At 47.7% G+C, this 27,120-nt stretch overlaps 2 protein-coding genes and 1 long non-coding RNA gene across 5 annotated transcripts; 1 reads left to right on the top strand and 2 right to left on the bottom strand.

Annotated features, from left to right (window-relative positions):
• Positions 1–1,646: 1,646 nt before the first annotated feature.
• On the top strand, positions 1,647–18,744 carry LOC147995383 (uncharacterized). The gene is made up of 2 exons (XR_015684190.1): positions 1,647–1,874; positions 17,593–18,744. It is a non-coding gene; the product is annotated as an uncharacterized LOC147995383 (long non-coding RNA).
• On the bottom strand, positions 12,009–15,428 carry Obp2b (odorant binding protein 2B). 3 transcript variants are annotated; one of them, XM_087650176.1, is made up of 7 exons: positions 15,086–15,428; positions 14,439–14,572; positions 14,166–14,236; positions 13,451–13,561; positions 12,749–12,850; positions 12,509–12,535; positions 12,009–12,180 (listed from the first exon to the last, which is right to left on the bottom strand). In XM_087650176.1, the coding sequence occupies exons 1-6, from the start codon at positions 15,170–15,172 to the stop codon at positions 12,510–12,512; spliced, it is 531 nt and encodes a 176-aa protein (XP_087506302.1). In that variant the 5' UTR covers positions 15,173–15,428; the 3' UTR covers positions 12,009–12,180; position 12,509. The 3 variants fall into 3 exon arrangements, with proteins under 3 accessions (XP_087506302.1, XP_087506304.1, NP_775171.2); XM_087650178.1 differs by having other exon boundaries at positions 15,290–15,428; NM_173148.2 differs by having other exon boundaries at positions 12,033–12,185; positions 15,086–15,220.
• Positions 18,745–22,673: 3,929 nt separating the features above from the next.
• On the bottom strand, positions 22,674–26,014 carry Prknl1 (parkin RBR E3 ubiquitin protein ligase like 1). Its single transcript, XM_087655086.1, has 6 exons — positions 25,521–26,014; positions 24,873–25,006; positions 24,594–24,664; positions 24,030–24,140; positions 23,329–23,430; positions 22,674–23,021 (listed from the first exon to the last, which is right to left on the bottom strand). Exons 1-6 carry the CDS (start codon positions 25,605–25,607, stop codon positions 22,996–22,998), a joined length of 531 nt encoding a protein of 176 aa, XP_087511212.1. The 5' UTR covers positions 25,608–26,014; the 3' UTR covers positions 22,674–22,995.
• Between the last annotated feature and the right edge of the window lie 1,106 nt (positions 26,015–27,120).

The following is a 27,120-nucleotide window of genomic DNA, read 5'->3' as shown; positions in this document are numbered from 1 at the left end:
TTTCTGCGTCAGTGCACTGAGTTCCTATTATCTAAGAGCGCCTGGCTGTTGTCGTGGGCCTGTGTTGTCTTCTTTCCTGGGTGGCTGAGACGTTCCCCTGTGCTTGTGAGCTTGGCTGCCACACACCTGTCATCATCGGCCGAGTCTGTTCTAGACCTTTGCTCGTGTCCGCTGGTGATTTGCTGGCCTGATGTCAAGGGTCGCTGCTTCCTCACTGACACTAGTGTTGTTCATGTAACTTGAAATGATCTCAAGGCATGGCTTGTTTTTCCGTCCAGCTAGGCGTGTCCTACCTACATAGCTGTTCTAAGTGTGAGGAAGTCAACGCTCTAATGTCCCTTTACAGGGCTGTTCCTTGCTGGCAGATCTCAGAGCTGCCTTGCCACCCAGGTCATGACAATGCTTTCTCTGTTTTCCCTTCATTCCTTTGAGATCAACAGGAAATTGAGGCCTGTAATCCTGTCAGAGCTGACTTTGACAGGAACACCCAAGCTCAGGGTCTGCCTGCTGACCTGCCTGTGCTTGGCCGTTGACCCAGTGCCACGGGAAGGAACGATGGAGACTTGCTTTTGTAATGATGTCAGAAACTAGGTTGATTTGATAACAGGTACTTTAATGAAATGGATAGCATTGTGAGCAACTGGGATTTGTCCCTCCCTCAGCATCAGGGTGGGGCATTCTATGTTATCTCAAGGGGGAAGCAGAAGCCCAGACCCATTATCCTCTTAGTTTCCATCCCTGCAGACTGAGGCTGTGTTAGCCAGGTTTCCATCACTGGGTTAAACACAACACAAAACAAAGTGAGGGAGGGAGGATTTATTTTGGCTCCAGGTTTAGATGGTCTGCCATGACCGATTGGTCTCATGGCTGTGGGTCTGTGGTGAGTCAGAGCCTCATGGCAGAGAAGCTTCAGTGGAGGAGGTGGCCATCTATGGTCTCAAGGTAACAGAGAGAAGGGGCGAGGGGCCATAATGAGGTAAAGTTGAAGGAGGCACTAACTGCTACCAGCCCCAGCCTCATTCTGCAGCCTCCCAAAACAGGACCACACTTGAGATCCACAGAGGACAGTGAGTTTATTACCTCACACCTGTTTTTCAAGACTGTGTGACAGAGAAACACGAAAGGAGACACAGGCATTGGTCTGGGAAGCCACTAGTCCCTCCGTCTGTTAGGCAGTGTCAACTGCAGTCACACGGAACTCTAATGTCACCCATCAGCACTTGCAGCAACAACCCACACCTGCACAGACACCTGAGGAGACAAATCCAGTCCATTCACAACTGCATGGGCTCTGTCTGCTGCCATCGAGTTCCGGCATGCATAGGAACATCACCGACGACACTGGGAAAATTCAGCTGCTGAGACACAGGCAGGAGAAGTGACCAACAGAGACATCCGGAGAAATCCATGGTTTCCAGCCAAGTGACAGTGCCCCTGGCTCACTGTTGTTCTCCTCCTGTCCAAGGATTGTGACACATGTGCCTCTGTGGGGACACGCGTACAGGAACGATCCAGGCATCGTATGAAGGACAACCTGACAGGTACAGAGACCTCGCCCATGATACGGAGCTGCTAACCTGCTTCCTGATCTCTCTCACAGAGCGCCGCCCCACTCGCTCACACCCAGCTCCTCAGGTTTCCTGCCCAGTGCCTTCCATTCTCACATCAAGGCCGGCCACGCCAGCTCCTCCGCACAGCCCAGCGCTTGTCAGAGTCCTCACTGATATTGTTTATGGATACTTAAGCCTGTCCACCTTTGATCCAGAGAGCACAAAGATGCCATTGTGGGACCAGCACCTGTCTCCAGGGCCATGGCGTATGGACAGCCCCGCAGGAAGTGAAACCCTTTCCAGAGATGACCTTCTGTGTCTCAGGTAGGTGGCTAAGTCCAGGAGCTCTAGAGTGGAGGGTGGAAGGCAGAGTTCCCATTGGGAGGGAAGCTGGGCTAAAGCCAGAAGCCAGGGCAGCCAGGGCGGCCAGGGCAACCTTCACTGAACTCAGAACACAGGCTGGCAGGTGGACTCATGGTGTCTCTTGTGTGCATTTGTCTGTAGGGAATGAGACCTGGCTCTGTTGAGAGCATGAGGGTCCTCAAAGCTAATGAGAAGGGAGACTGTGGACTCCAGAGGCATGGAGTTCATTCAGTAGGAGCAGAGGGGTGGCTCAGGACCGGCTGTGATGGAGCCTGGTTCTCCATCCCACATCAGGACACAAGATGGCAGAAAACGAATCACATGGACCTCAGTTGTACCAGAGCAGCCCCAGCTCTGCAAATGTCCTGTCCGTGGACCCTCAGATGACAGAGCAGCAGAAGGTCAAGTCCCTGTGTTTGAGATGAACCCCCTTGAGTTCACAGAGGGAGCCTACTCACTGATGCCTTCAGGGTTTACTCTGCCATATTGGAAGCTAACTCTTCAGTTCACCTGCTCATATTGGTTGGATGCATGGTTTAGTATTATTTTTCCATTAATTAACTCATTTATTTACTTTGCACCCCAAATGGAGCTTCTTCTCCCTCCTCTCCTCCCATGACCTCACTCTCCATTCCTGTTCCCTATGCCCTCGTCCTTTTCTCCTCAGAAAAGGGGAGATGTCCCACGGATATCAAACCATTTTGGCATATCAATTTGTAGGACTGGGTACATCTTCTACTGAGGCTAGATAAGACTGTCCAGTTAGGAGAAAGGAATCCAAAGGCAGACAACAGACTCAGAGACAGCTGTTAACAGCTCCTGCTGTTCATGGGCGCACATGAGGACCAAGCCACATATCTGTTACATGTGTGTAGGGGTTCTAGGTCCATTCCATGGGTGCTGTCTGGTTGGTGGTTCTCTGTGAGCCCTTATGTGCCTACTTAGTTGATTTTGTAAGTTTTCAGGTGGTATCCTTGTCCTCTCTGACTCTTTCAATCCTTCCTCCCCTTCCACAAAATTCCCTGAGTTCTGCCTGATGTTTGGCTGTAAGTCTCTGCATCTGCTTCCATCAGCTGCTGAGTGAATCTCGGATGAGAGTTATGCTAGGCTTCTGTCTGCAAGCAGAACACGATATCATTAATAGTGCCAGAGGTAGGCTTTCCTGGCATGGGAGACAGGGTGGGCCCGTTATCGTTTAGCCATTCCCTCATTTTCTGCTCCCTATTTAGCCTTGCACCTCCTTAAGCAGAGAAAATGGTGGGTTGAAGGTTCTGTGGCTGGGAATGCAAAGTTGTACCACCACTTTGGACATCAATTTGACAGTTTCTCAGAAAACTGGAAATAGTTAAGGCTCAAGGCCCAGCTATACCATTCCTAGGCGTATGCCCAAAAGATGCTGTACCATCTCACAAGGACACTTGCTCAACTATGTTCAAAGCAGCTTTATTCGTAATAGCCAGTCATTGGAAACATAGAATTCCTCAACTGAAGAACGGATAAAGACTATGTGATTCATTTTCATTTACTACTCAGCTATTCATCATGAAAATTTTAAGCAAATGGACTGGACTAGAAAAGATCATCTTGACTTTGGGATCCTAGACCCAGAAAGACAACATGGTGTTAAATATTTTAAGTAATTTATGTATTCTATATGTCGTTCCCCTGCTGGCTGTCCTGTGGCAAAGGCTTCGTGCCCTCTGTGGCGCCTTTCACTGCTGATTGCTTGCTTGGCTGTGCAGGAAGAAGAATTTCCATTTCACACAGCTCTTGTTGTCTTGGGATTATTTCCGTGTAATTCCAGCCCTATCCAGGAAGTCTTGTCTCTGTCTATCCTGAGTCACCCAGCTGACTTGTGTCTGTGTCCTGTATCCTGTCACACTGACTCATTCCATGTCATACCGGTTAGTGACTGCAGCCCTGTACTGTACTTTAAAACTAGGTGTATAACGCTTCCAGGTCTCGACCTTCTCTGCTCTGTATGAACAGCAGGATTATCTTCTATTTCTGTGAAGGCCATTGAAGAAATTTGCACTGAAGCTGAAGCTTGATTTTAGTAGCATTGCCGTGTTCACAAAATCGAGTCTCCCAATCCGGGAATAAGGTGTGCATTCTGCTATTCGTGCTCCCAAAATTCCTTTGTGCTTTTCAGGTTCTATAGTGATTTAATTTGAACACGTCCTTCCTTAGGTTTATTCCTCAGTACATCTCGATTTTTTTCTTTCTTTCTTTCTTTCTTCCTTTCTTCCTTTGTTGTTGTTGTTGGTGTTGACATTGGTTTTGGAGCCGGTGTTGGTGTTGACGTGACTTGGATCATCTTCACACTTTTGTGGCATGTTTGTTATTGTTATTAAATCTTGGTAAATACAAAGTAAGTTAATGTGCCCACAACCATAAACTTGACCTTTCACTGCCTTTGCGGTCATATTGCTTGGACTAAGACTTTGAGCTCTGTACTGAAGAGAAGAAGAAGAGAGGGATCATACTCTTGTCCTGCGTGGGGACCCGTCTTCCTACGTTCAAGGCCTGTTAAAGTGGAGTCTGTGACAGGGATGTGGGGTAGACCACTGCAGCTTCAGGGTCCTCAGACTCCACAGTGGGAGACACTTAAAACTAAGTATTGCTACGGCTGCTGGCCCAAGTTCACTGCTACCAAACTGCAGAGACCTCCAAGTTGATAAGGTCAGCTGCAGGCCACAAGGGTGGAGTCCCTTCCCTCATGCAGTGCCTGCGGAGCCCAGCTTCCTGCCACTGCGACCCTTTGGGCTCTCAGTACCAGCCCCCTACTCTCCACGGCTGCCTCCCAGGCTCTCAACCTGGAGCTGCAGGCCACAACAACACTGTTCTCCACATCTGGACCACCTGGCCAGGAAAGTGACTGTTCCTAACAAGAAGAGCAGCTGCATTTGAGGCATGTGTGAGGTGGGAGCTTACCCTATGGGAAGGACCACCAGGCTCTACACAAGACCACCATGCTGACCTCTGCCTGAGGCTCTGACCCCTCCCCATAAGTAGCTACCATGCTGGAGCTTGGCTGGCTCTTGTATAAGGACACCCCAAGCCAACATCTCAGCACAGAGGGGATTATCTGCCCAGAGGGACAAGGACTGGGAATAAGAAACAAAGCCAGGAGCTAGAGGAGGAGAGAGAAGCAGGGAAAAGAACAAGGGAGAGGAGGAGGGATGCCTGTCCCAGGGCAGCAGGAGAATATGGGGGCACATGGAGGGAGATGACAAAAGGCTGCCTCTTGATACAGAGAGGACAGATGTGTCGCAAAGGCAAGTGGTGATTTATAAAGGTAAAGTGGAAACTGGATGTCAGGATGGGGTGATTTTATTTAGATGTTTACTAGGGCAGCCAGAGGGGCTTTGATAGACAGCTGGACCTTGGTGGTCAGCCTCAGGAGGAGGAGGAGGAGGTGGACAAATTAGGGAATGGGCCTTGGTGTCCAGCTGTAGGACTGTAATCCAATGGTTTTAGCAGGGCAGAGGGAATGGGGGAGAGGGCCAGGCCTGCCTGAGTCACTCTCACTCGCCAGGTGCGGGCTGGCTAGCGTTCCTTCAGCTCTCTGCCTTCGGGTACATGCTGTCCTCTGTTCCTACATGTCCCCATCTGTCCTATGACTGCCTTGGTGAGTGTCTGACCTGTCCCTTCTTCCTCTGTAAGAGCAGCTCTCTATAGAGACTTTTCCTTACCCTGACTCTCCTCATCCCCCCAGGGCCCATGAAGTCACCTGTCAGCCTTCTGTAACTGCAGGTCTCTCAGTTAGGTCTTTACCATGCTAGAGAATTGCAGTCGTTGCTGCTCAGCCATTGGTCAACGATTTCCATGTTGCCCATTAGTAATTAGTTCCAGTCAGTTTTGTTCCTGCTCTTGTGCCCTGTGAGCTCCTGGCTGAGGGCATCCAGCCGGCACTCTGGGTGGGGCACCTCAGAGTTTGACTTGGTTCTGAGAACAAAAGAACAAAGGCGGTGTGGCTCATTAACAGAAATTGATTTCACAGTTTCAGAGCTGGGGGAGCCCAAGGTGAAGGAGTTGGCAGGTGTGGTGTTTGCTGAGGGACCACTTCCTGGGTCTCCGATGGCTGTGAGCCACTGTGTCCTTGCATGGTAGAAGGGAAGAACCCTGGTCCCCTCTGCTCACTTCCAAGTGTCAGTTACACTAGGAGACATACATCTCTGAAAATCCCCAGCCCTGACCCCATCACCTTGAACTTAGGTCTCCACACACAGAGCATAGGTGGACACAAAAATGCAGGCCACTGTGAGGCTGGCTCTCTGAATGTCAAACCCTGTCTGAGCTGTGACAACCAAGACTGTCCCAGTGTCTTTCAGATCTTGGTGTCAGGTTGTATTATGCAGCCATCTTTAACTTTCCAGCAGTATGGAGTTTCCTGGAGCTCTCCCAGGCAAAGAAGGAGAGGGAGAAGGCACGAGGAAGTAGGGAAAGGGCATGAGGAAAGGAAGAGGATGGGAGGAAGTGTGTGTAGAGAAAGGGAGGGGGCAGGAGGAGAAGGGGGAGAGGTGCCAGCGAAGAGTGAATGCTTGCCCCACATGAGAGAGATGACCTCAGTCTTGCTACAGACTTTCTCTGGGGCAAGAAAGGCTGGTGTTATGAATTACTCCACAAAATTAGACAGAGTGATCAGAGGACACAAGCTCACCTGAGCCGTTGCAGATGGGAGCTCTGAGATTCCTTAAGGTGGTACTGGCCACTCCCTCAATGTAACAAGAGTTTGGCCTCACTGCTTTGTGTGCCCAGTGGATCCTACCTATGCACCCACCCAGAAGCTATCTTTGGAGCTGTGAATGAAAGGCACACACACACACACACACACACACACACACACACACACACACACACACACACACACCTTATTTTTTAAAAGCCTTTGCTACCTCAAAGGCTGGGCACTCCTAAATCACTCTCTGCTAAATCATTCCCATTCCATAGGAAGTGGCCCATGTCCATTTACCTGAAATTTCACAAGGCTGGTTGGCCTCATTTCCTGCTGGTCCTGCATCCCTCTCTGTTTTTGCCTGCACAATTCTGTGTCACAACCCGTGTGGGCCATTGGCCGTTGGCATCCTTATTGGTTGATCAAAAACCATTTGGGGACAAGGACCTTTTAGCATTTGGGCATGCAAGTTCCCAACTGAATCAAAGCAAAAGCTCACCTTTTCTGGCCCAATTTATCAATAATAATAATAATAATAATAATAATACACTCTTCTCTGAGACATAAATTGAATATAACCATCACAATTATATAAGCCACAGAGTCTGGTATATAATTAACATCCAGTTCATCATATCTGTTTTGGCAGACTCTCTTACATCTGTTTGTGTTTTGGACAGTATTTTCTCTGCAGGTAAAATACACAATTTCAGCCCCATGGCTACCTTGCCATCATAAACATCCTCACGAGGAGGTAAAGATGCTCAATTCTTCTTCAAAGGAGAACGGGGAAGCTGTCAGGAGTAGACGTGACATTGTCAAATCAGCCTTAATACTGGAATAACGTTAAATGTCGCATTCTGTAGACTTCTGACGTTTTGAAGACTACCTATCTATGTAAAGCATATTTGAACTGAAAAACCTTGGCTGCTGTTAGCACTTCCCTGGCTTCTTTTTCTTTTTTATAAAACATAGCAGCTACTCTTAGCCATTTCTATTTGAGTACATTGAAATCACTTTAGGATAATTAAATTAACATCTAAACTAACCACGAGAATAGTATCTGGCCCTTAATTTGCATTACTTAATCATTCTAAGCAGTTTGTAATAACAGCTATAAAAGGACTGGGTCAAAGTCTTGTGTTCTCAAATGAGTTGCAGGGGAACAACGCCTATCTAAAGAGTAACAGTATTAATTTCAAATTGTGTATCAATATCCAAATTTATACCAATGAAAAACTTAATTCTATATCAATATATAAAGTCTCTATCTGTACCAATGTAAGAAATTATACTTCAATTTTACATCAATTACAAAGATTTTTTACCAATGTAAGATTATGGTTTCATAGTGCCTTTTTCAAGAATAAATTTAGTAATCCATCCCATCTTTTTCCTCTCTGTTCAAAATCATGACCATTCCTAAATTATCCCTTAAAATGACAACCAATCTATAACTTGTAAAATAACCATAACCAGATACCCAAACCGAAGGAATCTGCCTGACAACTCTCCATAGCTTCTACTTGCTGAATAGGAACAAAGAGAAATTCTTTAAAGGGATGGGGAGGGGTGGGAAGTTAGAAATTTGGTTAGACTTAAGAAAGCTAGCGCTAGCATCTGTTATCCAGTCTTTGCATGCTTAGAAGGCTCAGGGCTTGACTGGAGATCTGACTGAATCTGTCTGAAAGGTTGGACGAGGCAAGATCATCTGGTATCAGTAGCAATTCCTAAGGCTGTTCTGGAAGCAAGTCACTTGAAACAGCCTCAGGAAGCAGGGGGCTGGAACAACAAGTCAGTTCAGCATCTCTGAGGATGAATCTTGTCAAAGCTGTACATTCTGTAATACATGAATCTCACAACCAAAAGTTTAGTGCCATTAAGATTTTCATATGGATTGTACAGGGTGCACAGATCAGTTAAGGATGAAATATTGCTCCTTGTTTGGGCAGGTGAAAGACTACAGACCATTTTATGAGTCAATTCATCAATAACCAATTGTAATACATCTTCATTTATGTGAAGGGTGTCATGATGAGTCTTGAGGGTTCCATAACCAACAAGATTCATGACTTAATTTAGGGGAAGTTTTGGCTAGAGACATTTTTATGTCTAAGCCAGTTTCTGGGCTGTTCCCAAGTAGAGAAATCAGCAAATCAATTTACCTGCCTTGTTTGGTTTTTCTCTAATTTTTCGAGATCCTCAGATGGTCTTCCCCTGTCATATCTCATCCATATCACTCTGAAAAGACTTTCCTCCTCTCCTGTCAACACAAATACAGAAACTCTCCCCAAAAATAGCATGTGCTTGGTCCAGTAAATGGGAATCACCAAAGGTGTCGCTTGGCCTCCCCAGAGGGTTTAATGCAAACTTGTAACCATATGCATTTTGATAATTCAAACAACTCAAAGCAATTAGGGCAGTCTAGGCAAGTATTAGCTGTTGAGACAGTGCTTCTTCACCACCTCCTGATTTTCACCCTATAATGTAAGTTCAAAAGCCTCGATATTTTACACATTAATGTATACCTAAATGCCCCTGCTATGGAGATTAATATCTCTGTGGGTGCATATTGTAGTATGCCCCTTCCTTTTTATACACCTTGAATTAACATAAGTTTCCGTTATCTGTCTGAGGCAAGTTTTTTCTACCTACCCCTGCTCTTTGTTCTATAATTTGAGATCAAAACCTCAGCTTATTTATTCAACTATGTATTTAATTTTAATTAAATTCCCTTCTACTTACTGTATAAGCCTATTTCTAGGCTCTAATTTTTGTCATCCCAGAAATCCACTGTAGACAGCATTCAAAGATTCTGGGAATTTGCCTTGGTAAGACTTTTAAATATCTTTAAATTATTTGCTCATTCATTCTCCCAACCTTCTCCCTTCTGTGCAGCATGTCTGCTGTGCCTACAAAATGGCTGTCTGCCTCTCATTTTCTTTTTCAGAGCACTCAGCCAGGCTCTTTGCACAGCAGGGGCTCCCAGCCTCTCAGCTTAGGCTCTTTGTATCAGTTTTGAACTGAGGGAAGAAATCCTCAAATAATTTGGGCAAAATCTGTGTATTCCTTTCTATCCTTAAAAACAATGAAATCACATTGTAAATCTCTATCCTTTATTTATCTGGTTGCTACAGGAAGGCAGCTTTTATTCTTTGTTTCTTGCTGTCTTCCTCCTGGCAGAGGGACCAGGATAAACACCTGTCACTGCCAGCGGCTGTGTTCCTTTGTTCTAGTTTCAATGTTTGTGCAGAAACCGTGTGACTCTAGATGCAGCTTTGCTGGCTGAGAAACCAAATCTCTTCTCCTCCTGGTGCATGTGTAGTCTCTCTCTTATTTGGGAATATCTAAATTATTTTAATAGTGTGTACTTGCCCACTACCTTGCATGCCATCTATAGTGGAAGCTCATTGCAGATTACATGCATGCACTCTCCCAGAAGCTATCTTTGCATCTATGAATGAAAGATACACACATTAGCTTATTTTTAAAATGCCTTGGCTACCACAAAGGCTGAGCAATCCTAAACATTTCCCTGCTACCCAGGGCCAATTGGGGAAGTGGCCACTAGTTGGCTTTGTTTCTTATTGCTCTTGTATCCCCTCAATCTACTCCGAGTCATGGTGAGTCTCCCACTCCTCTCTGTGTCCCCACTGGCACAACCCTAAGTATCTTATCCTGTGTGCAGCCATTGGCCATTGGCATCTTCATTGATTCATCAAAAATCAATGAAGGATCTTTAGCATTTGGGCACACAGATTCCTGGTTGAATCAAAGCAGTAGAATCAGTCTCCGGCAGAGCTGTCACCCATGCTGGGGTGGGCTTGGTGATGCAGTTGCCTTTGAATCACTTCTGCTTCCATAAGTAACCCCTCACCCATCCTTTGTAAGTGATCCCAATACAACTCTGACTCATCAGGACGGCTGGTGGCATCTGTGCTCTGGGCTGTCATGAGATCCCAAACTGGAGTGAGTTGCTTCCCTGCAGGAAAAGATTTGTCACACAACATTATGTGACACCTGATTGCTGTGTGCCTTTTCCTCCTCCTCTTCTTTTTCCTCCTCCTCCTCCTCCTCTTCTTCCTCCTCCTCCTCTTTTTCCTCTTCCTCCTCTATCCTCTCTGACAGAACTGTTCACACAGCTTCCTGTCCCAGATCAGCAGTGAGTTAGATGTATGTGGTTAATCAGCAATCATATAAGTGATAACTTATTTCTCCCCAAGTGAAACGAACCAATTCAAGCCACATTCAAATACATATAAACATGGGTTTATTGGGAAGATGCTCTCAGGCAGGCAAGTTAAATGGCTCCAAGGAAGGAGGCCAGGGATATCAACATGGGGAAGAGAAAGAGAAAGCATGCACATGAGGAGAGATGGGAACCGAAAAAGAGCAGGACGAATCACAATGTCTGGGTTAAATAGGAATAGGACTCCGGGGAGAGGACAGCCCAGCATCTGGGCTGGAAAGCTTAGAGTTGGAGACAGAGTATGCCAGGGAGGAACTGAGGGATGCTGGGAGTGCAGGTCTGCTTTGGTAAGTAAAATACGCACCTCGGTCCCTTGGCCCAGGTTCTGAAACTCCCCATCCCAGCCTTTTGTTGATTAAAAAAGGAAGAAGGGTGACATAATCTTCTAAATACTTCCTCTTGTCATTTGACTCTCGTTATGGGGGAGGAAGGCTGGAAATATTGGCCAAGTCTAGGTAGAGGTGGCTGTTTCATTGCTGTCCATGTTGTGGGACAATCTGGGTTAGGAGTGTATAGGCCCATCTGAAGCAGTCTGTGAGGCTGACCAGAGCTCTGTAGGTAACTACTTTGGAGCTGTCCTGGATGAAGGTTCTGAGGGAACACCTAGACCTACAGGATGCTGGAAGAGATATGTATGTTAGGGATATACATATGTGTGTGTGTGTGTGTGTGTGTGTGTGTGTGTGTGTGTGTGTGTGTGTGTGTGTGATGTTCAGGAGTTTAGGAAGAACTTTTTCTTGAGTATACATTGGAAACTTTTCGGCCCATGTCCTTGGCAGGTTGGGGTGAGGTCCCAGAACCAATTAAAGTGTACTAGATCCCACCCTTGGGGACAGGCAGTTGCAGAGGGAAACATGCTGTTGATTGACAGTACTTACTGTGGGAGGGGGATTCAAGTGGATTCCATGAAGCGTATAAGAATCATTTTAAGTTGACTAAAAGACTTGCGTTTACCAACCCCAAATATCTTTCCTGTGACGCACGTTCTTCATTCCTCCTAAATACCTTAAATCACTTTCTGGTCACCACCAAGGGTTTGCCACACCCTCTAGCCTCCAAAACTTGCTTGATCACCTTCTGTGACCCACAAACACCTCCCTAGACTCTCAAGCAATTTCTTAGAAGCTTGCTAATGCAAGACCCCCTGCAGACAAGACTGAGACAGAAGGATGCTGAAGTGCTTTATTAGGAGAAGCTGTGCTGGGGTGGGTGAAGCTGAGGTGGAAGGGAAGTCCATCCATGAAGGTGAGGAAAGTCGTCTGGAGTTCGGGAGCTCCCAGGATGTATCAGAACTGAGTCAGCATTAGGGCAGGATCAGCAACTCTATCCCTGACGGGCAGCTGTGCTAAGGAGAACAGAGGGGAGTGGGAGACACTGGCCACTGTGCTTCTACCCTGAAGCCTTTGCAGTTATTGGTGGACAGTCACAGGCATGAGAGAGACTCTGTTTCTTATACCCGTGACCTGTAAAGTGTCTGCATGTCCCTGGGTTTGGGCGATTTGGGGATACAGCCACACGGAGAGCAGAGGTCAGGGATTGCATGAGGGATCACTCCTTGAGTAGACCTATTCTGCACAAGGGGATGAGAGGGGATTGAAGCTCAGGGACCCTCCAACTACAGAACCAAGGAGTTAGGCTTTGCCATGGTCCTTCCAGAGGGCCACTTACCCTAGTCACTCCCAGGTACACACTCATCTGTAGAAAGAAAGGACAGGGCAGGGGTGAGGAGGAGCTTTAGTACAGTGACCCATCACATCTGCAGCTCAGACCCTCCCAAAGCAGAGACTTGAAGCTGGGCTCTGATGCCCTCATGAGTGAAACAAAGTCAGACAAGGAACCCAGAGGCATACAGGGGCATGGAGAGAAGTGAAACAAAGTAGGTTTGGGGATGACATTATCAAAGCTCACCCAACAGCTCAGGGACAGTAATGTTTTCTTCTCTGAATCCCTTGCTCTTTACAAATTTCTTGAATTCCTCCATGGCCTCTGGGTTGTCCTTAGAGTCTCTCCCTGTGGGGAGAGGGCCAGGTGAGCAGGGCAGCAGTAATGCAGCGCTCTGCAGGGAACCAGGGACAGAGGCAGGAGCCCTGACCAGCACTGTGGCTGCCAACCTGGAGAGTGAGGACAGGAAGGAGGGGGACCCTGCAGGGGACATCCTGCTCTGGGATGAGGTCTCCCAGACACTGAGTGTCCCCATCAGCCTTCTGTGACCCTTACAAAGATTTCAGGGCATCTCCTGTACCTTTAAGGGACCCAGAGCTCAAAAGCATGGAGCTGTCCCCAGACTCTGGGGCAGGAGAGGGGTCCTACATATCCAACAAACCGTCTGTAGGGTTATTTACCTTCTTATTGACTGGCACATGGCCGAGAGCCATAGAAATGTCATTTGCCAGCTCCAGAGTGGAAACCCCTCCTGAGTGCTCAGACCTCCAAAGGTCACATAAGCTGGGTCCTCTCCCAGTTGGCCTACTTTTCACTTTGGGTAGTACATACTGTCTGGGCAACATGTTGAGTCTCCCCAGTCCCCAGTGCCCAACAAGGCTGCTGCTCCCTGATAGCTACTAGAAGCAGAGGCTGTGGACAGGACAGGGGGCCTCAGTGTTTCCTCACCCACGAGTTTCCCCTTCAGATATGATTTCCCATGGCGCTGGCCTTTAATGTAGAAGATGTAGTGGTCCTTTACAGGAATCTCCTTAATATAGAAGGTCTTCTTGCCTTTGACTAAGGTGAACAGAGAAATTAACAGCTCTTATCATTTCATTTCTTTTTTTTTTTTTTTTGGTTCTTTTTTTTTTTTTTTTTTTTTTTTTGGAGCTGGGGACCGAACCCAGGGCCTTGCGCTTCCTAGGCAAGCGCTCTATCACTGAGCTAAATCCCCAACCCCATCATTTCATTTCTTGAAAAGCATTTGGTCTATTTTCAAAGAAATATCCAGTAACACTTGTTGTGGTTGATGGCTTAGAAGACCCAGCCTGCCCAGCCCTAGTCTTTCTGGGTCGCCATAACTGGACAGAAGCCATCTTCCAGGACATTGCAGATTCTGTTTAGGATTCCAAGCAAGGTAAGGGCTAAGCTTGGTGCCAGGCCCGATCCTCCCTTCCCTGCTTTCCTGTTCTTAGCAATGCTAGGAGCTTAAGGGTCAAGAGCTATAGTGGAGTGCCTGAGGGATAAGTATGGGAGAGCAGTTAGTACCTGGTGCATCTAACCCATTACCTCTAATGTCTGGTACATGGAATATGAGTGGGTGGCCATAGGAGGAGCTAACCAAGGCAGGCAGCCTCCATGGGAAACCCCCTGCAGGAGCCCCGGGCTGCATGGTACTCACAGGTAGTGTACTTGCCAGGCTCATCAGTTTTGTGCATCGTAATTCGTCTCAAATGACAATGACCCTTCCCCCTGTAAAACAGGAGCCATGCTCAGCACACCCAGCATATCAGCCTGACCAGCAACTCTGAAGATTTATATCAAGTTAACCCCAAAATTTAGAGTACGGCATGGCACCAAGCCCGTCTAAGGCAGGGACATTCAGTCACTTATACCAAAATAAAAATGGAAAAGACCAAAAAGACACCTGCATAGGCTTGGTAGGGACACTCACCGGAATGTTATCCGGACCTCTAAGTCCCCTCCTTCCAGGGCTGTCACAGTCATAGGGAACACTTTCATAGGTCTCTTCCCATCTGTGTGGTTCCTGTCACAAACCGTGGCCTTTGTGTACCACTTCCCAGAGAACTGCAGAAGACAGAGCCCAGATACACCAAAGACCCTACTGTTTCCAGGCTCTAGTGCCTCAACCTGCAGCAAGCTGAGTATAGTCCAGAGCCTCGGCTGTAACTCTGATGAGAGCTGACCCCACACATCCCCACACATGCCCACTGGAGGGAGAGCCCAAGCTTGCGTGCTCTGCACAGTGAAGGCACAGGATCTGTGCTTTCTATGTCTCTGCTCTTGGAAGTCAGAGGTAAGCTCAGAAGAAGACCTCTGTCCTAACTCTCACATGCTATGAAAACTTCTGCTATCCCATGTCACACAAGCAAAGAACCTCGGCCTGATACCACTCTCCTGCTCCAGGCCAGTGCTGTGGGAGAGTCACTGCTAGTAAAACAGTGGTGTCCCTGTTCTGACCGTTGCCTGCTGGAGTGCAGGGTTAGACTTCAGTCTTCAAGGACACCACTGGAAGCAGTGGACCAACACCGAGAGGAGCCAGGCCACCTCCTATGCTACCCATTGCCCCTCCGTCCTCACATCCTCCTGGTCATCAGGTGGGGCTTCCTGAGCCTTCAGGACAGCCATCAGCCCCAGCAGCAGGACGGTGAGGAGCCGGCTCTTCATCTCCAGTCACTGGGCTCTCACACAAGGCAGCTCACCCTGGAAGTGTGTGCTCTGGTTCCTCACAGGGTTCCCTTTATATCCCCCATGGAGAGGGACGTGTGCCCACTTGGCACTAACCAGGTCCCTCCTGTCCCTCTCAAATGGCCAAACACACATCCATCATGGAGCCGAAGGTTGTTGTTGTTGGGATCTGATGTATATCAAGTCAGTGCCACCTGCAGATGAAGAAAGACACACAATGCCCTTCAAGGTCTGTGCCACCCAAGTGCTGTGCTCACAAAGGAATACAAAGTTCTGTGCCACTATGGAACACCATGACCCCTGACCCACTTCATCCTGCACTGAGGCCAGGTAAGAGCACCTCTTGCTCAGATGTCTTGGTCCTTTTTCACTAACCGGCCAATGCTCATCTACTCAACCACCAAGAGGGTTCCCTTTCCATACATCTCAACTGTAAGCTGGCTGCATGAAGAATTCCAGCCACACATTAGGGTCGTGAGTGTGTGTCCCCTGAAGAAATCAGTGAAGACATTCATGTCTGTGGCTCAAGGGGGTTTATGTCTAACAAGGTGACTTCGTTTTCTGCTGCTCCATCCTGAGGGCCTGCTAAGAGGATGTTTGCAGAACTAGATCTTCCCCGATACGGTAGAGGAACATATGTTGGTTTCTTGTCACCTTATGCCATATGGTAGATGGAGAATCAGGATCCATCACACCTGAGCTCCTGTTGACATTCTACTTCTTGGGTTATCAGCCCCCCAGCACGTTCATTTCCTCATTACCCTTGAGCAGACTCCTGGTATAAATATGGACACACGGTTATGTCTACGTTTTAGTTTCTCTGACACAGTCTAGAAGGACAGGTGTGAGGTTAATAAACTCACTGTCCTTTGTGGATCTCAAGTGTGGTCCTGTTTTGGGAGGCTGCAGAATGAGGCTGGGGCTGGTAGAAGTTAGTGCCTCCTTCAACTTTACCTCATTATGGCCCCTCGCCCCTTCTCTCTGTTACCTTGAGACCATAGATGGCCACCTCCTCCACTGAAGCTTCTCTGCCATGAGGCTCTGACTCACCACAGGCCCACAGCCATGAGACCAATCGGTCATGGGAAGAGCTTCTGAAACCTGGAGCCAAAATAAATCCTCCCTCCCTCACTTTGTTCTGTGGTGTGTTTAACCCAGTGATGGAAACCTGGCTAACACAGCCTCAGTCTGCAGGGATGGAAACTGAGAGGATAATGGGTCTGGGCTTCTGCTTCCCCCTTGAGATAACATAGAATGCCCCACCCTGATGCTGAGGGAGGGACAGATCCCAGTTGCTCACAATGCTATCTGCTTCAATACAATACATTTGATAAATCCAATTTGGTTTCTGACATCATTACAAAAGCAAGTCTGCATCGTTCCTTCCCGTGGCACTGGGTCAACGGCCAAGCACAGGCAGGTCAGCAGGCAGACCCTGAGCTTGGGTGTTCCTGTCAAAGTCAGCTCTGACAGGATTACAGGCCTCAATTTCCTGTTGATCTCAAAGGAATGAAGGGAAAACAGAGAAAGCATTGTCATGACCTGGGTGGCAAGGCAGCTCTGAGATCTGCCAGCAAGGAACAGCCCTGTAAAGGGACATTAGAGGGTTGACTTCCTCACACTTAGAACAGCTATGTAGGTAGGACACGCCTAGCTGGACGGAAAAACAAGCCATGCCTTGAGATCATTTCAAGTTACATGAACAACACTAGTGTCAGTGAGGAAGCAGCAACCCTTGACATCAGGCCAGCAAATCACCAGCGGACACGAGCAAAGGTCTAGAACAGACTCGGCCGATGATGACAGGTGTGTGGCAGCCAAGCTCACAAGCACAGGGGAACGTCTCAGCCACCCAGGAAAGAAGACAACACAGGCCCACGACAACAGCCAGGCGCTCTTAGATAATAGGAACTCAGTGCACTGACGCAGAAACACAATGTCTGTAAACACATTTGGAAAACAGTTTGTGACATCTTTATGTTGGTGTAAATAGTCAACATGTTGTGTAGCAGTTTCTGTCAGGGATCCGTGCAAAAAGGCAAGCAAAGGATTCTACTATAACCAACAGGGAGGCCTACTTCATACTGACCTAGAGCTAGGAATGGCGGGGCCATCTATAGAGTGTCCCCACAGTGAGTCACTACCCAGCACTGACACGGAACAACCTGCAGACGCACAGAACACTGAGCATTGGTGTCAAGGCATCGTCATGACAGGTCACAGCCCGTAGGCTTCATCTGTAATACGCCATGGAGACATACACAGAGGAAGGATGTCTGGTTCCCAGATGCTGTGAAATAAGGACTAGGTGACCCTGAAGGGGAGGCAGTCTGGGATTTGGGGGTGACATGTGGTGGGAGTGGGGTTACCGCTGGATTGAAGGGTGGTTTGTCTTGTAGAATAAATCTATGCGGTTCATCTGCGAATGGAACCAGCCCAACTGTGGGTTAAACAGAGATGGTGCCGATCTCTCTGACGTCAGCCCTGAGGGTTTCCTGTGGAGCACATGACGTTTGTGAGGTGCAGCTGTCACAGCTGACCTGGAGCCTTGTCACTGGGACGACTGCAGCAGGAAAGAAGACAGACTGAAACCCACACTCTCAAGTTCCATATGATGGTGCCTAAAACACTGTGTGCTGGGTGTGAGAAGAAAACCAAGCAAGTTTACTTCTGATTTTAGAAGAAGATTTGAATATTTCCAGAATAGGACATTATTGACAACCTCTAGTAGCTTCGCTCTGTGTGTCAGCAGGAAGCTAGGGTGATGACTCCACGTGGTTCCTGGTCACAGCATCTCAGGAGATCCTGCACAGCCACAGGAAGCTGTGGGCAAACTGTAGCCGCTCTTTAGAAGAAGATTCAATTCAGGAAACACAGCCTAGAGGAGCCTGGAAGGACCTGAGATCTCAGGATCCAGAGGACCCCGGCAGCAGCCGCTGTATTGTAGTGGGACTCGGGGAGACTGGACGATCTTCCGGTCACAGGGTCCCAGGCTGTGCTGGTGTCAGTCACACCCTGTGGCTTCTTCCCCTCTGTAGTCCAGATCTCCGCATCTGACCCCTGAGACTCAAGGACTCCCCTTGCTGTCAGGAGCTGTCCAGGTTGCCCCTGGGTCTGGTAATGCTCCCAGATGGATAGGACTTGTGGCCAGGACGAAGCTCTTCTTAAGCTGGTCCCGGGGCTATTGTTGTATTTCTCAGCTCTTTGCCTTTCCCCACTGTACTGTACAGTGAAATGACAAGACAGACAGCTTAGATTTGACAGCAGCCACATCAAGTGTAGGGCCAGAGTCTCTGGAGCAAGTGAGACTTTGTGTCCCACAGCGATCAAGGGGTGTCAGGCACACAGTAAAAGCAGGCTGTGAGTGCCAAGGAAGCTCTGTGGGATGACTACCCTGGGTCAGGGCCAGGCTCAGCACCAGGATGGGCAGTGTGAATGGTGAGCTGCTCAACCTCCACAGAACACTGTGGACCCACAGGATTCCAACATTCAGGATGCAAGAAGGCACTGCTGTTTGCTTGATTCCCATTAAAATTTCTGTGTTCTCCTGATTTTCCCTGTTCTGTCTTTCTGTGTGTATTTTCAGTGTTAGGGATCCAGGAATGCGTTCCGGTTCAGTTTATCTTCTTTTGTTTATGTGCCTGCTATGTCTGTATGCACCCTGCCTGCCAGAAGAGGGCAGCAGATCCCCGTATGGATGGTGGTGAGAGGCCCTGTGATTCCTGAGAATTGAACTTGAGACCTCTGGACAAACAGGCCATGTTCTCGGCTGCGGAGTCAGCTTACCAGCCTCAGACTCCTAGACGGTGTCATTAATTTTTTTCTGTTCTTTTAGATTTTTTTTTGTACTATGATTTTCTGGGTATTTTTTTTAAAAAGAATTCCTTTTAATTTTAATGTTCATGTTTATCTGATTTTCTTTGTGCATTTTATCTTTATGGTAAAATAAGATTTTTAAAATTTCTTCTGGTTATGCACTCCTACTTCACAACTTCTCCTTCCTTTTTTTATCTGTCTAATATCCATTTGTTTTGTATAAATTATACATGCGTGTGTGTGTGGGCAAGCATTTGCACACTTGCCCATGGGGATTTGTGTCTGAACTAGGCATACAACATATACAAACTGTGGAGTCCTGAGAACAGCATTGAACAGAATATGGCCTCTGGGCCTCCAACCTGTGTGACCCAGGTTCTCTGTAGTGTTTCTGATGTGTATAATGGGGCAGATGGCCCACACCCCTCTGGGAATCTGACTCCACATCCCTTCCCATAAGCCCACTGCATTTTGACCTTCTGGAACCAACCGGTTTTTCCTCAGTGGATTCTGGGGATTCGTTGTTGGATCCTTAGGTTTCTGGCCAAGCACTAGCCCTCCCAGCCTGCCCAGCCATCCTTCATTCAACCATGCTTTCTACTTTTACCATAGGTAAATTTTACTTCAGAGCCCACTCTTTCTCGTGTTCCCGCTCTCCTCTTTGTGGTTTGTGGTAGCAGAGCAATTGCCTTTATTTGGTTTGAGTGTATTTCCAGAGAGCTTCATGATGCACCGTCATGAGAGAATCTTTCTCCTCTTTGAGAAGTACTTGGAGTTGTGGTTTCAAGAGAAGGGTGCTCACTAAGGAGAGCCTGAAACAAATCTGGAAGAATTATCTATTTCAATGTGTGTTCACAAACACACAAACCGTGAAGACAGATCTTCAGACTCCAAGGAGACTGAAATGGTTGAACTACCAAAGAGAGCATTCACGCTCTCCTTGCAGACATGATGGTTACCCTTCCCCCAGTACAAACAAGCACATGGGTGAAGTCTGGAAATAAATCCAGAGCCTAGGCTAGAAAGTCAACAACACAGGTGAGATTGTGATGAAAACAGGCAGTAAATCTGCAGATACAAATGAATCACACAAAACACAGCACAAACCGTCACTGATAGCCTAGAAGACACATACATCCAGATACAAATAAAAGAAAACAAAACCACATAGGAATGGCAAGGGCTTGGCCGACTCTGACGCGATGAAGAGACTGAGAATACACAGAGGAAAAAGAAGGGACTGAGGTACAAATTGATGAGAAAAAAATTTGCACAACAGAATCGTAGCCCAACATTCTTCCAAGCTAGAGAAATCCCAGATATTCCATCACACGAGTTATTTAGGATCTCTCACACATGAGCAGAGAAGAAACATGCATCACACATTGTGTCTACAATACTATGTCAGCAGAGCACAGACACAACAGTGAAGGCTGCAAGAGGAAACAACAATACCAGTTCATGAGGGGAAGCCCATCAGAACAACATCACCCTTCTCTTCAGGACCCTCGATGTCCAGTGAAGCATGGGACAGGGTGTTTCTAACCCTTCAGTAACAGCCAATCAGGATCACCATAGCCAGTCGTGTTAGCCTTTAAAACGGATGGAGAAAGACAGGAACTCTGGGCTAAGCACCCACTAATGGAGTTCAGGAGCACTCAGCCAGTGTCCCCAGCAGATACTTTCAAGAATACTATGTAACAGAGAGAGAAGACAGGCAGGTTCATTCCCAAGAGCATAAGAAAGAATACTTTTCATAGGAAGGCTAGGCAAACCAGGAGAGCCAGGAAAAAATCCATTTGTGGTGTCCACTGGGGTAAACTAACAAATGTCCTGTGAAAGGTGGGTTTGTTTTGTTTGTTTGTTTGTTTGTTTGTTTCATTTTCTTTAAAGCAAGAAATCAGGCCTGGGGCAATGGCTCAGCACTCACAGGTCTACAGTGCTCTTGCAGATTCTGTTCCCAGCACCCATAGGAGACAGCTGACAAGTTCCTGCAACTCCTCCAGAACCATGGAATCAGCACTCCCTTCCTGCCTCACAATCACCCACACATGTGCACTCATGACCACACCTAGACACACAACACACATAACTGAAAACACAAATCTTTTTAAAAGAAAGAAGAGTAACAACTTTGGAGAGGTCAGCAAATCTCTCTCAGTAGAAGCGTGACCTGTAAAGGTCTTAACTCTCCACCTGCAGGGTGAACGGACACGCACAGCCCGAGGATTTGCTGCTGCAGACACATCTCACTGACAAAGAAGCACATGGCTCCAGGGGAGAGGCAGACAGGCCGACATGCATGTGGGAGTCAGAAGTGAGCAAGGAAGGGTTTCTACTTCCCCTGACACATTGTATCTCAACAAAGATTAGCGGGAAGAGATGCACAAGGCCACTACGTCTTAGTAAAGGGAACGGTGTGTGAGGAAGACGCAGTAATCAGTCAGAGAGCTGGCCAAGGTAAGAACAATGGCTGCTCTTGCAGAACACCCGGGTTTAGTTCCCAGGGCTCATGTGATGTCATGAATTCATCTGTAAGATAGTTTTGAGGATCCAATGTTCATCCTTTGTCTTGTTGGGGGCAATACATAAAACAGGCACACAAACTCTCATACACATAAAAAAAGTTTCAAAAGAAGACGCAAATACTTGTGCGCCAAATGTCATAAAACGAGCACAGAGGGGCAGATAGACCTGGATGTAGTATTGATAAGTGACTTCGATAGCCCATGTGGGACAAGCCATGTGAGGCAGTTGTCGGTCAGTTGGGGCTTGGGGATGTCCCTATATGATGGATACTGTGAGGCTATTGCTTGTCAATGTGACTACTAAAGCCAGGCTCCTGGTCAAGCCTGTGAGATACTTTTCTTGACTGAATGATTTGAAGTGAGAAGACCAAACCTAAGCCCAGATCTTTTAATGTGGGAAGATCCAGCTTAATCATGGGCCACCCATTCTGGTGTCTGCTGGTATAAGGACATGGAGGACGGAGGTTCATGCTCTTCACCTGCTTGCCCTCACTCTCATTGGGAAGTCCAACCCTCTCTCCCTTCTTCTTCTTCAGGATTCCTGCACATGCTGAAGACCAACAGAGACATCCAGCCTCACCCACACCGAACAACACTAGATTCTTGGATTTCCCACCAGGACACAGCCATTGATGCAACAGTTGTTCCTGGTTTTGGCTATGTAGGCTCATTTTATGATGTCTGCTTCCCTAGAGAACGCTGACTAAAATAGAGTTAGTGATGCTCTTCAGGGAATGGCTTTTGATGAAGCCCATGTCCGCACCCATGAGAGCTTTTAGGAAGCCGATGCAGACAAGGATGAGACAGAGGATGCTGAAGTGCTTCATTAGGTGGAAGGGAAGAGCGTCTGTGAAGGTGAGGAGAGCTCTCAGGATGTCTCAGAACTGAGTCAGCATTAGGCAGGACCAGCAAGTCTATCCCTGATGGGCAGCTGTGCCAAGGAGAATGGAGGGGAGTGGGAGACACTGGCCACTCTGCTTCTGTCATGAAGCCTGTGCAGTTATTGGTGGACAGCCACAGGCATGAGAGTTACTGTTTCTCACAGCAGTGACTTGTCAAGTGTCTGGATGTCCCTGGGTTGGGAGATGAGGGGATATAGCCATGCGGAGAGCAGAGTTCAGGGATTACACACATGATTGCTTCTTCATCGTTTTTTATTTTAGTTTTATTTATTTATTTTATGTATGTGAATGCACTGTAGTTGTCTTCAGGACAGAGGATGGGATCCCATTACAGATGGTTGTGAGCCACCATGTGGTTCCTGGGAATTGAACTCAGGACCTCTGGAAGAGCACTCACTGCTCTTATCCACTGAGCCACCTCTCCAGACCCCCAGGGATCGCTTCTTGAGTAGACCATTTCTACATAACTGGATGAGAAATGATCTAAATATGGAGCCTCCAATTGAAGAATACATGATGATAGATTTTTGATGGATTTCCATGAAGGCCGGTTACTTTATTTACTGTCAGAGAAGCAGTGTTCTGTAGAAAGCAAGAACAGGGCAGGGGTGAGAAGGAGCTCTTCGAGAAGGACCCATGATATCCAAGTTCAGATCAAAGCCAAAATTGGAAGCTGGGCTCCAGTGCTCTTATGAAGGGACAGTGAGGCTTGAAGGAAAGCGAGAAGACACATTACCCCGAGTGAAACACAAAGTACCCAGAGGCATACAGGAGCATACAAGATGTGAGAGACAGTGGAGACACAGACATTACCCAGAGTGCTCCCAGGGAGAGTCAGAAGAGAAACTAGCTGGGGTAAAGGGAAGACATGGTCAGAGCCTGCTCTCACCCCTTCTCTCAGGGACAATGATGTATTCCAGTCTGAATCCCTTGCTCTTTACAAATTTCTTGAATTCCTCCATGGCCTCTGGGTTGTCCTTAGAGTCTCTCCCTGTGGGGAGAGGGCCAGGTGAGCAGGGCAGCAGCAATGCAGCGCTCTGCAGGGAACCAGGGACTGAGGCAGGAGCCCTGACCAGCACTGTGGATGCCAACCTGGAGAGTGAGGACAGGACAGAGGAGGACCCTGCAGGGGACATGCTGCTCTGGGATGAGGTCTCCCAGACACTGAGTGACCACATCAGCCCTTTGTGACCCTTCAAGGGCTTTCTGGTTAAGGTCAGGGTCACTGCAATAGCTTTATGAGCTCTGGATCTCAGAAGCATGGGGTTGTTACTAACCTGGGGGCATCTGACCAACAACTCAAGGCCTCTGTCAGGATATTCATTCGTCTTCATATTGACTGGCACATGGCTGAGATCTATAGAAATGTCATCTGCCAGCTCCAGAGGTGGCAACCTCTCCGGAATGCCCGTACTCCAAAGGTCACATGAGCTGTGTCCTCTCTGTTGATCCAGTTTCTACATTGGATCCTACCTACTGCCTGGGTAGCACTTAGAAGCTTCCCAGTCCCCAGTGTCCAGCATGGCTGTTCCTATTTTGATAACTACTAGAAACAGAGACTGGGCAGGACCCTGGGTTGTGTTTCCTTACCCACCAGTTTCGCCTTGCAATATCTCTTCCTGTGGCGCTTGCCTTCACAGAAGAAGATGCAGTGGTCCTTCACAGGGATCTTCACAATATAGATGACACTTGTACCCTTCACTGATGGTGAACAGAGAAATAGCTCTTAGCATTTCATTACTTGAAAAGCCTTTGGAATGTTTTCAAAGAAATACTCGGGAACGCTTGTAGTTAATCACACAGGAGCCCCAGCCTGCCTAGCCCTGCTCTTTCTGGGATCTCTGTAACTAGAGAGAAGCAATCTCCTGGGACATTGCCAGGCCTTGCCAAATCCCAATAGAAGGTAAGGGCCGAGTTTCCCACCAGACCTGAACACCTCTCTTGCCTGCTTTGCTGTTCTTACCAATCATTCCTTAGGGGTCAAGACCTAAACAGGAGTAGTCAGGGTTTGGTGATGGTGTACCAGTCACCCGTGAACTCTGATGTCTCCTACATGGAATGGTAATGGAAAGCCAAAATGGGAGATGAGCAGTGCTGGCAGCCTCCATGCAGGAACTCGCCCCTGCAGGAGTCCCTGGTCGGCAGGACACTCACAGGCCGTGTACTTGAGAGGCTCATTCGTTTTTCTCAAGTGAACTTCTATGTTATAACAATATCCAGTAACCCTGCAAAACAGGAGCCATACTCAGTTCCCCTGGTTTATCAGCCCATCCCAGGCAACTCTAACATTTTATATCGGCCCTGTCCAAGACTTAGAGGATGGCATGGTACCATGCCCTCTCAAAGGCCCAGGCATTCAGTCACCCATAACCAAATAAGAATGGTAAAGACCACATAGATGGCAGCAGAAACCCAGGGGGTGGGTACACTCACCAAATCTTTATTTTGACATACAAGTCCCCTCCATCCATGTTGGAAACCATCATAGGGAGAGTTCTCTTTGGGTTGTTCCCAACGGTAAGGTTTCTGTCAGATACTGTGGCCTTTGTGTACCACTTCCCAGAGAACTGCAGAAGACAGAGCCCAGAATACACCTCAGACCATTTCCTATTGTTCCCAGGATCTAGTGCCTGAGCCTGCAGCCAGGACAGTCCAGAGCCTCGGCTGTAGCTCTGATGAGATCTGACCCCACACATCCCCACACATGCCCACTGGAGGGAGAGCCCAAGCTTGCGTGCTCTGCACAGTGAAGGCACAGGATCTGTGCTTTCTATGTCTCTGCTCTTGGAAGTCAGAGGTAAGCTCAGAAGAAGACCTCTGTCCTAACTCTCACATGCTATGAAAACTTCTGCTATCCCATGTCACACAAGCAAAGAACCTCGGCCTGATACCACTCTCCTGCTCCAGGCCAGTGCTGTGGGAGAGTCACTGCTAGTAAAACAGTGGTGTCCCTGTTCTGACCATTGCCTGCTGGAGTGCAGGGTTAGACTTCAGTCTTCAAGGACACCACTGGAAGCAGTGGACCAACACCGAGAGGAGCCAGGCCATCTCCTATGCTACCCATTGCCCCTCCGTCCTCACATCATCCTGGTCATCAGGTGGGGCTTCCTGAGCCTTCAGGACAGCCATCAGCCCCAGCAGCAGGACGGTGAGGAGCCGGCTCTTCATCTCCAGTCACTGGGCTCTCACACAAGGCAGCTCACCCTGGAAGTGTGTGCTCTGGTTCCTCACAGGGTTCCCTTTATATCCCCCATGGAGAGGGACGTGTGCCCACTTGGCACTAACCAGGTCCCTCCTGTCCCTCTCCCATGGCCAAACACACATCCATCATGGAGCCGAAGGTTGTTGTTGTTGGGATCTGATGTATATCAAGTCAGTGCCACCTGCAGATGAAGAAAGACACACAGTGCCCTGCACGGTCTGTGCCACCCAAGTGCTGTGCTCACAAAGGGCTCCAGGGGATGAGGAACTCAGATGCAGGAAGGGGGGGAGGACCAGGCTTCCCTTCACACCCCTGCCCCGCATCTGACCATGGCTGCCCTGAGCTCTGTTCCCTGAGACTTGGTTCATGTTCTTAGCTGCTGAGCCAACTTACCAGCCTCAGACCCCTAGACTGTGTCATTAATTTTTTTGTTCTTTTTGATTTTCTTTTGTAGTATGCTTTTTTTTGATTTTTAAAAAAAAGACTTCCTTTTATTTTTAACCACTAAACCATCTCTCAAGCCCCAACTCCATCCTTCTGATTCTCCTTCTACCTCTCTTTTTTTTTTTTTCTTTTTTTCGGAGCTGGGGACCGAACCTAGGGCCTTGCACTCGCTAGGCAAGCGCTCTACCACTGAGCTAAATCCCCAACCCCTTCCTTTTATTTTTAATGTTTATGTTTCTTTGATTTTGTCTATGCATACTATTTTTATGGTAAAATAATGTTTTTAAAATTTCTTCTGGTTATGCACTCCTACTTCACAACATTTTCTCCTTCCTTCTTTTATCTGTCTAATATCCATTTGTTTAGTATAAATGGTATGTATATATGTGTTTATGTATGTGTGTGCATGCGTGAGCACGCACTTGCCCATGTGTATTTGTGCCTGAACTAGGCATACAACATATACAAACTGTGGAGTCCTGAGAACAGCGTTGAACAGAATATCAGTCCGCTCCTCCAACCTGTGTGACCCAGGTTCTCTGTAGTGTTTCTGATGTGTATAATGGGGCAGATGGCCCACACCCCTCTGGGAATCTGACTCCACATCCCCTCCCATAAGCCCACTGCATTTTGACCTTCTGGAACCAACCGGTTTTTCCTCAGTGGCTTCTAGGGATTCATTCCTGGATCCTTAGGTTTCTGGCCAAGCATTAGCCCTCCCAGCCTGCCCAGCCATCCTTCATTCAACTATGCTTTCTACTTTTACCATAGGTAAATTTTACTTCAGAGCCCACTCTTTCTCGTGTTCCCGCTCTCCTCTTTGTGGTTTGTGGTAGCAGAGCAATTGCCTTTATTTGGTTTGAGTGTATTTCCAGAGAGCTTCATGATGCACCGTCATGAGAGAATCTTTCTCCTCTTTGAGAGGTACTTGGAGTTGTGGTTTCAAGAGAAGGGTGCTCACTAAGGAGAGCCTGAAACAAATCTGGAAGAATTATCTATTTCAATGTGTGTTCACAAACACACAAACCGTGAAGA

This window comes from Rattus norvegicus, chromosome 3 (genome assembly GCF_021556685.1).
Source record: "Rattus norvegicus strain SHRSP/BbbUtx chromosome 3, alternate assembly SHRSP_T2T, whole genome shotgun sequence".
Lineage (NCBI taxonomy): Eukaryota > Metazoa > Chordata > Mammalia > Rodentia > Muridae > Rattus > Rattus norvegicus.
This window is presented reverse-complemented; position numbering and strand designations above follow the sequence as displayed.

What these genes read in the sequence shown, in the direction of transcription:
- Obp2b (XM_087650176.1), bottom strand. Translation starts at nt 15,172, where the DNA reads ATGAAGAGCCGGCTCCTCACCGTCCTGCTGCTGGGGCTGATGGCTGTC. An exon ending in CACCTGATGACCAGGAGGAT is followed by an intron (nt 14,573 to 15,085) that starts GTGAGGACGGAG and finishes TGTCTTCTGCAG; the next exon opens with TTCTCTGGGAAGTGGTACAC. An exon ending in GAGGTCCGGATAACATTCCG is followed by an intron (nt 14,237 to 14,438) that starts GTGAGTGTCCCT and finishes CCTGTTTTACAG; the next exon opens with GGGGAAGGGTCATTGTCATT.
- Prknl1 (XM_087655086.1), bottom strand. Translation starts at nt 25,607, where the DNA reads ATGAAGAGCCGGCTCCTCACCGTCCTGCTGCTGGGGCTGATGGCTGTC. An exon ending in CACCTGATGACCAGGATGAT is followed by an intron (nt 25,007 to 25,520) that starts GTGAGGACGGAG and finishes TGTCTTCTGCAG; the next exon opens with TTCTCTGGGAAGTGGTACAC. An exon ending in TTGCAAGGCGAAACTGGTGG is followed by an intron (nt 23,431 to 24,029) that starts GTAAGGAAACAC and finishes CTCTCCCCACAG; the next exon opens with GGAGAGACTCTAAGGACAAC.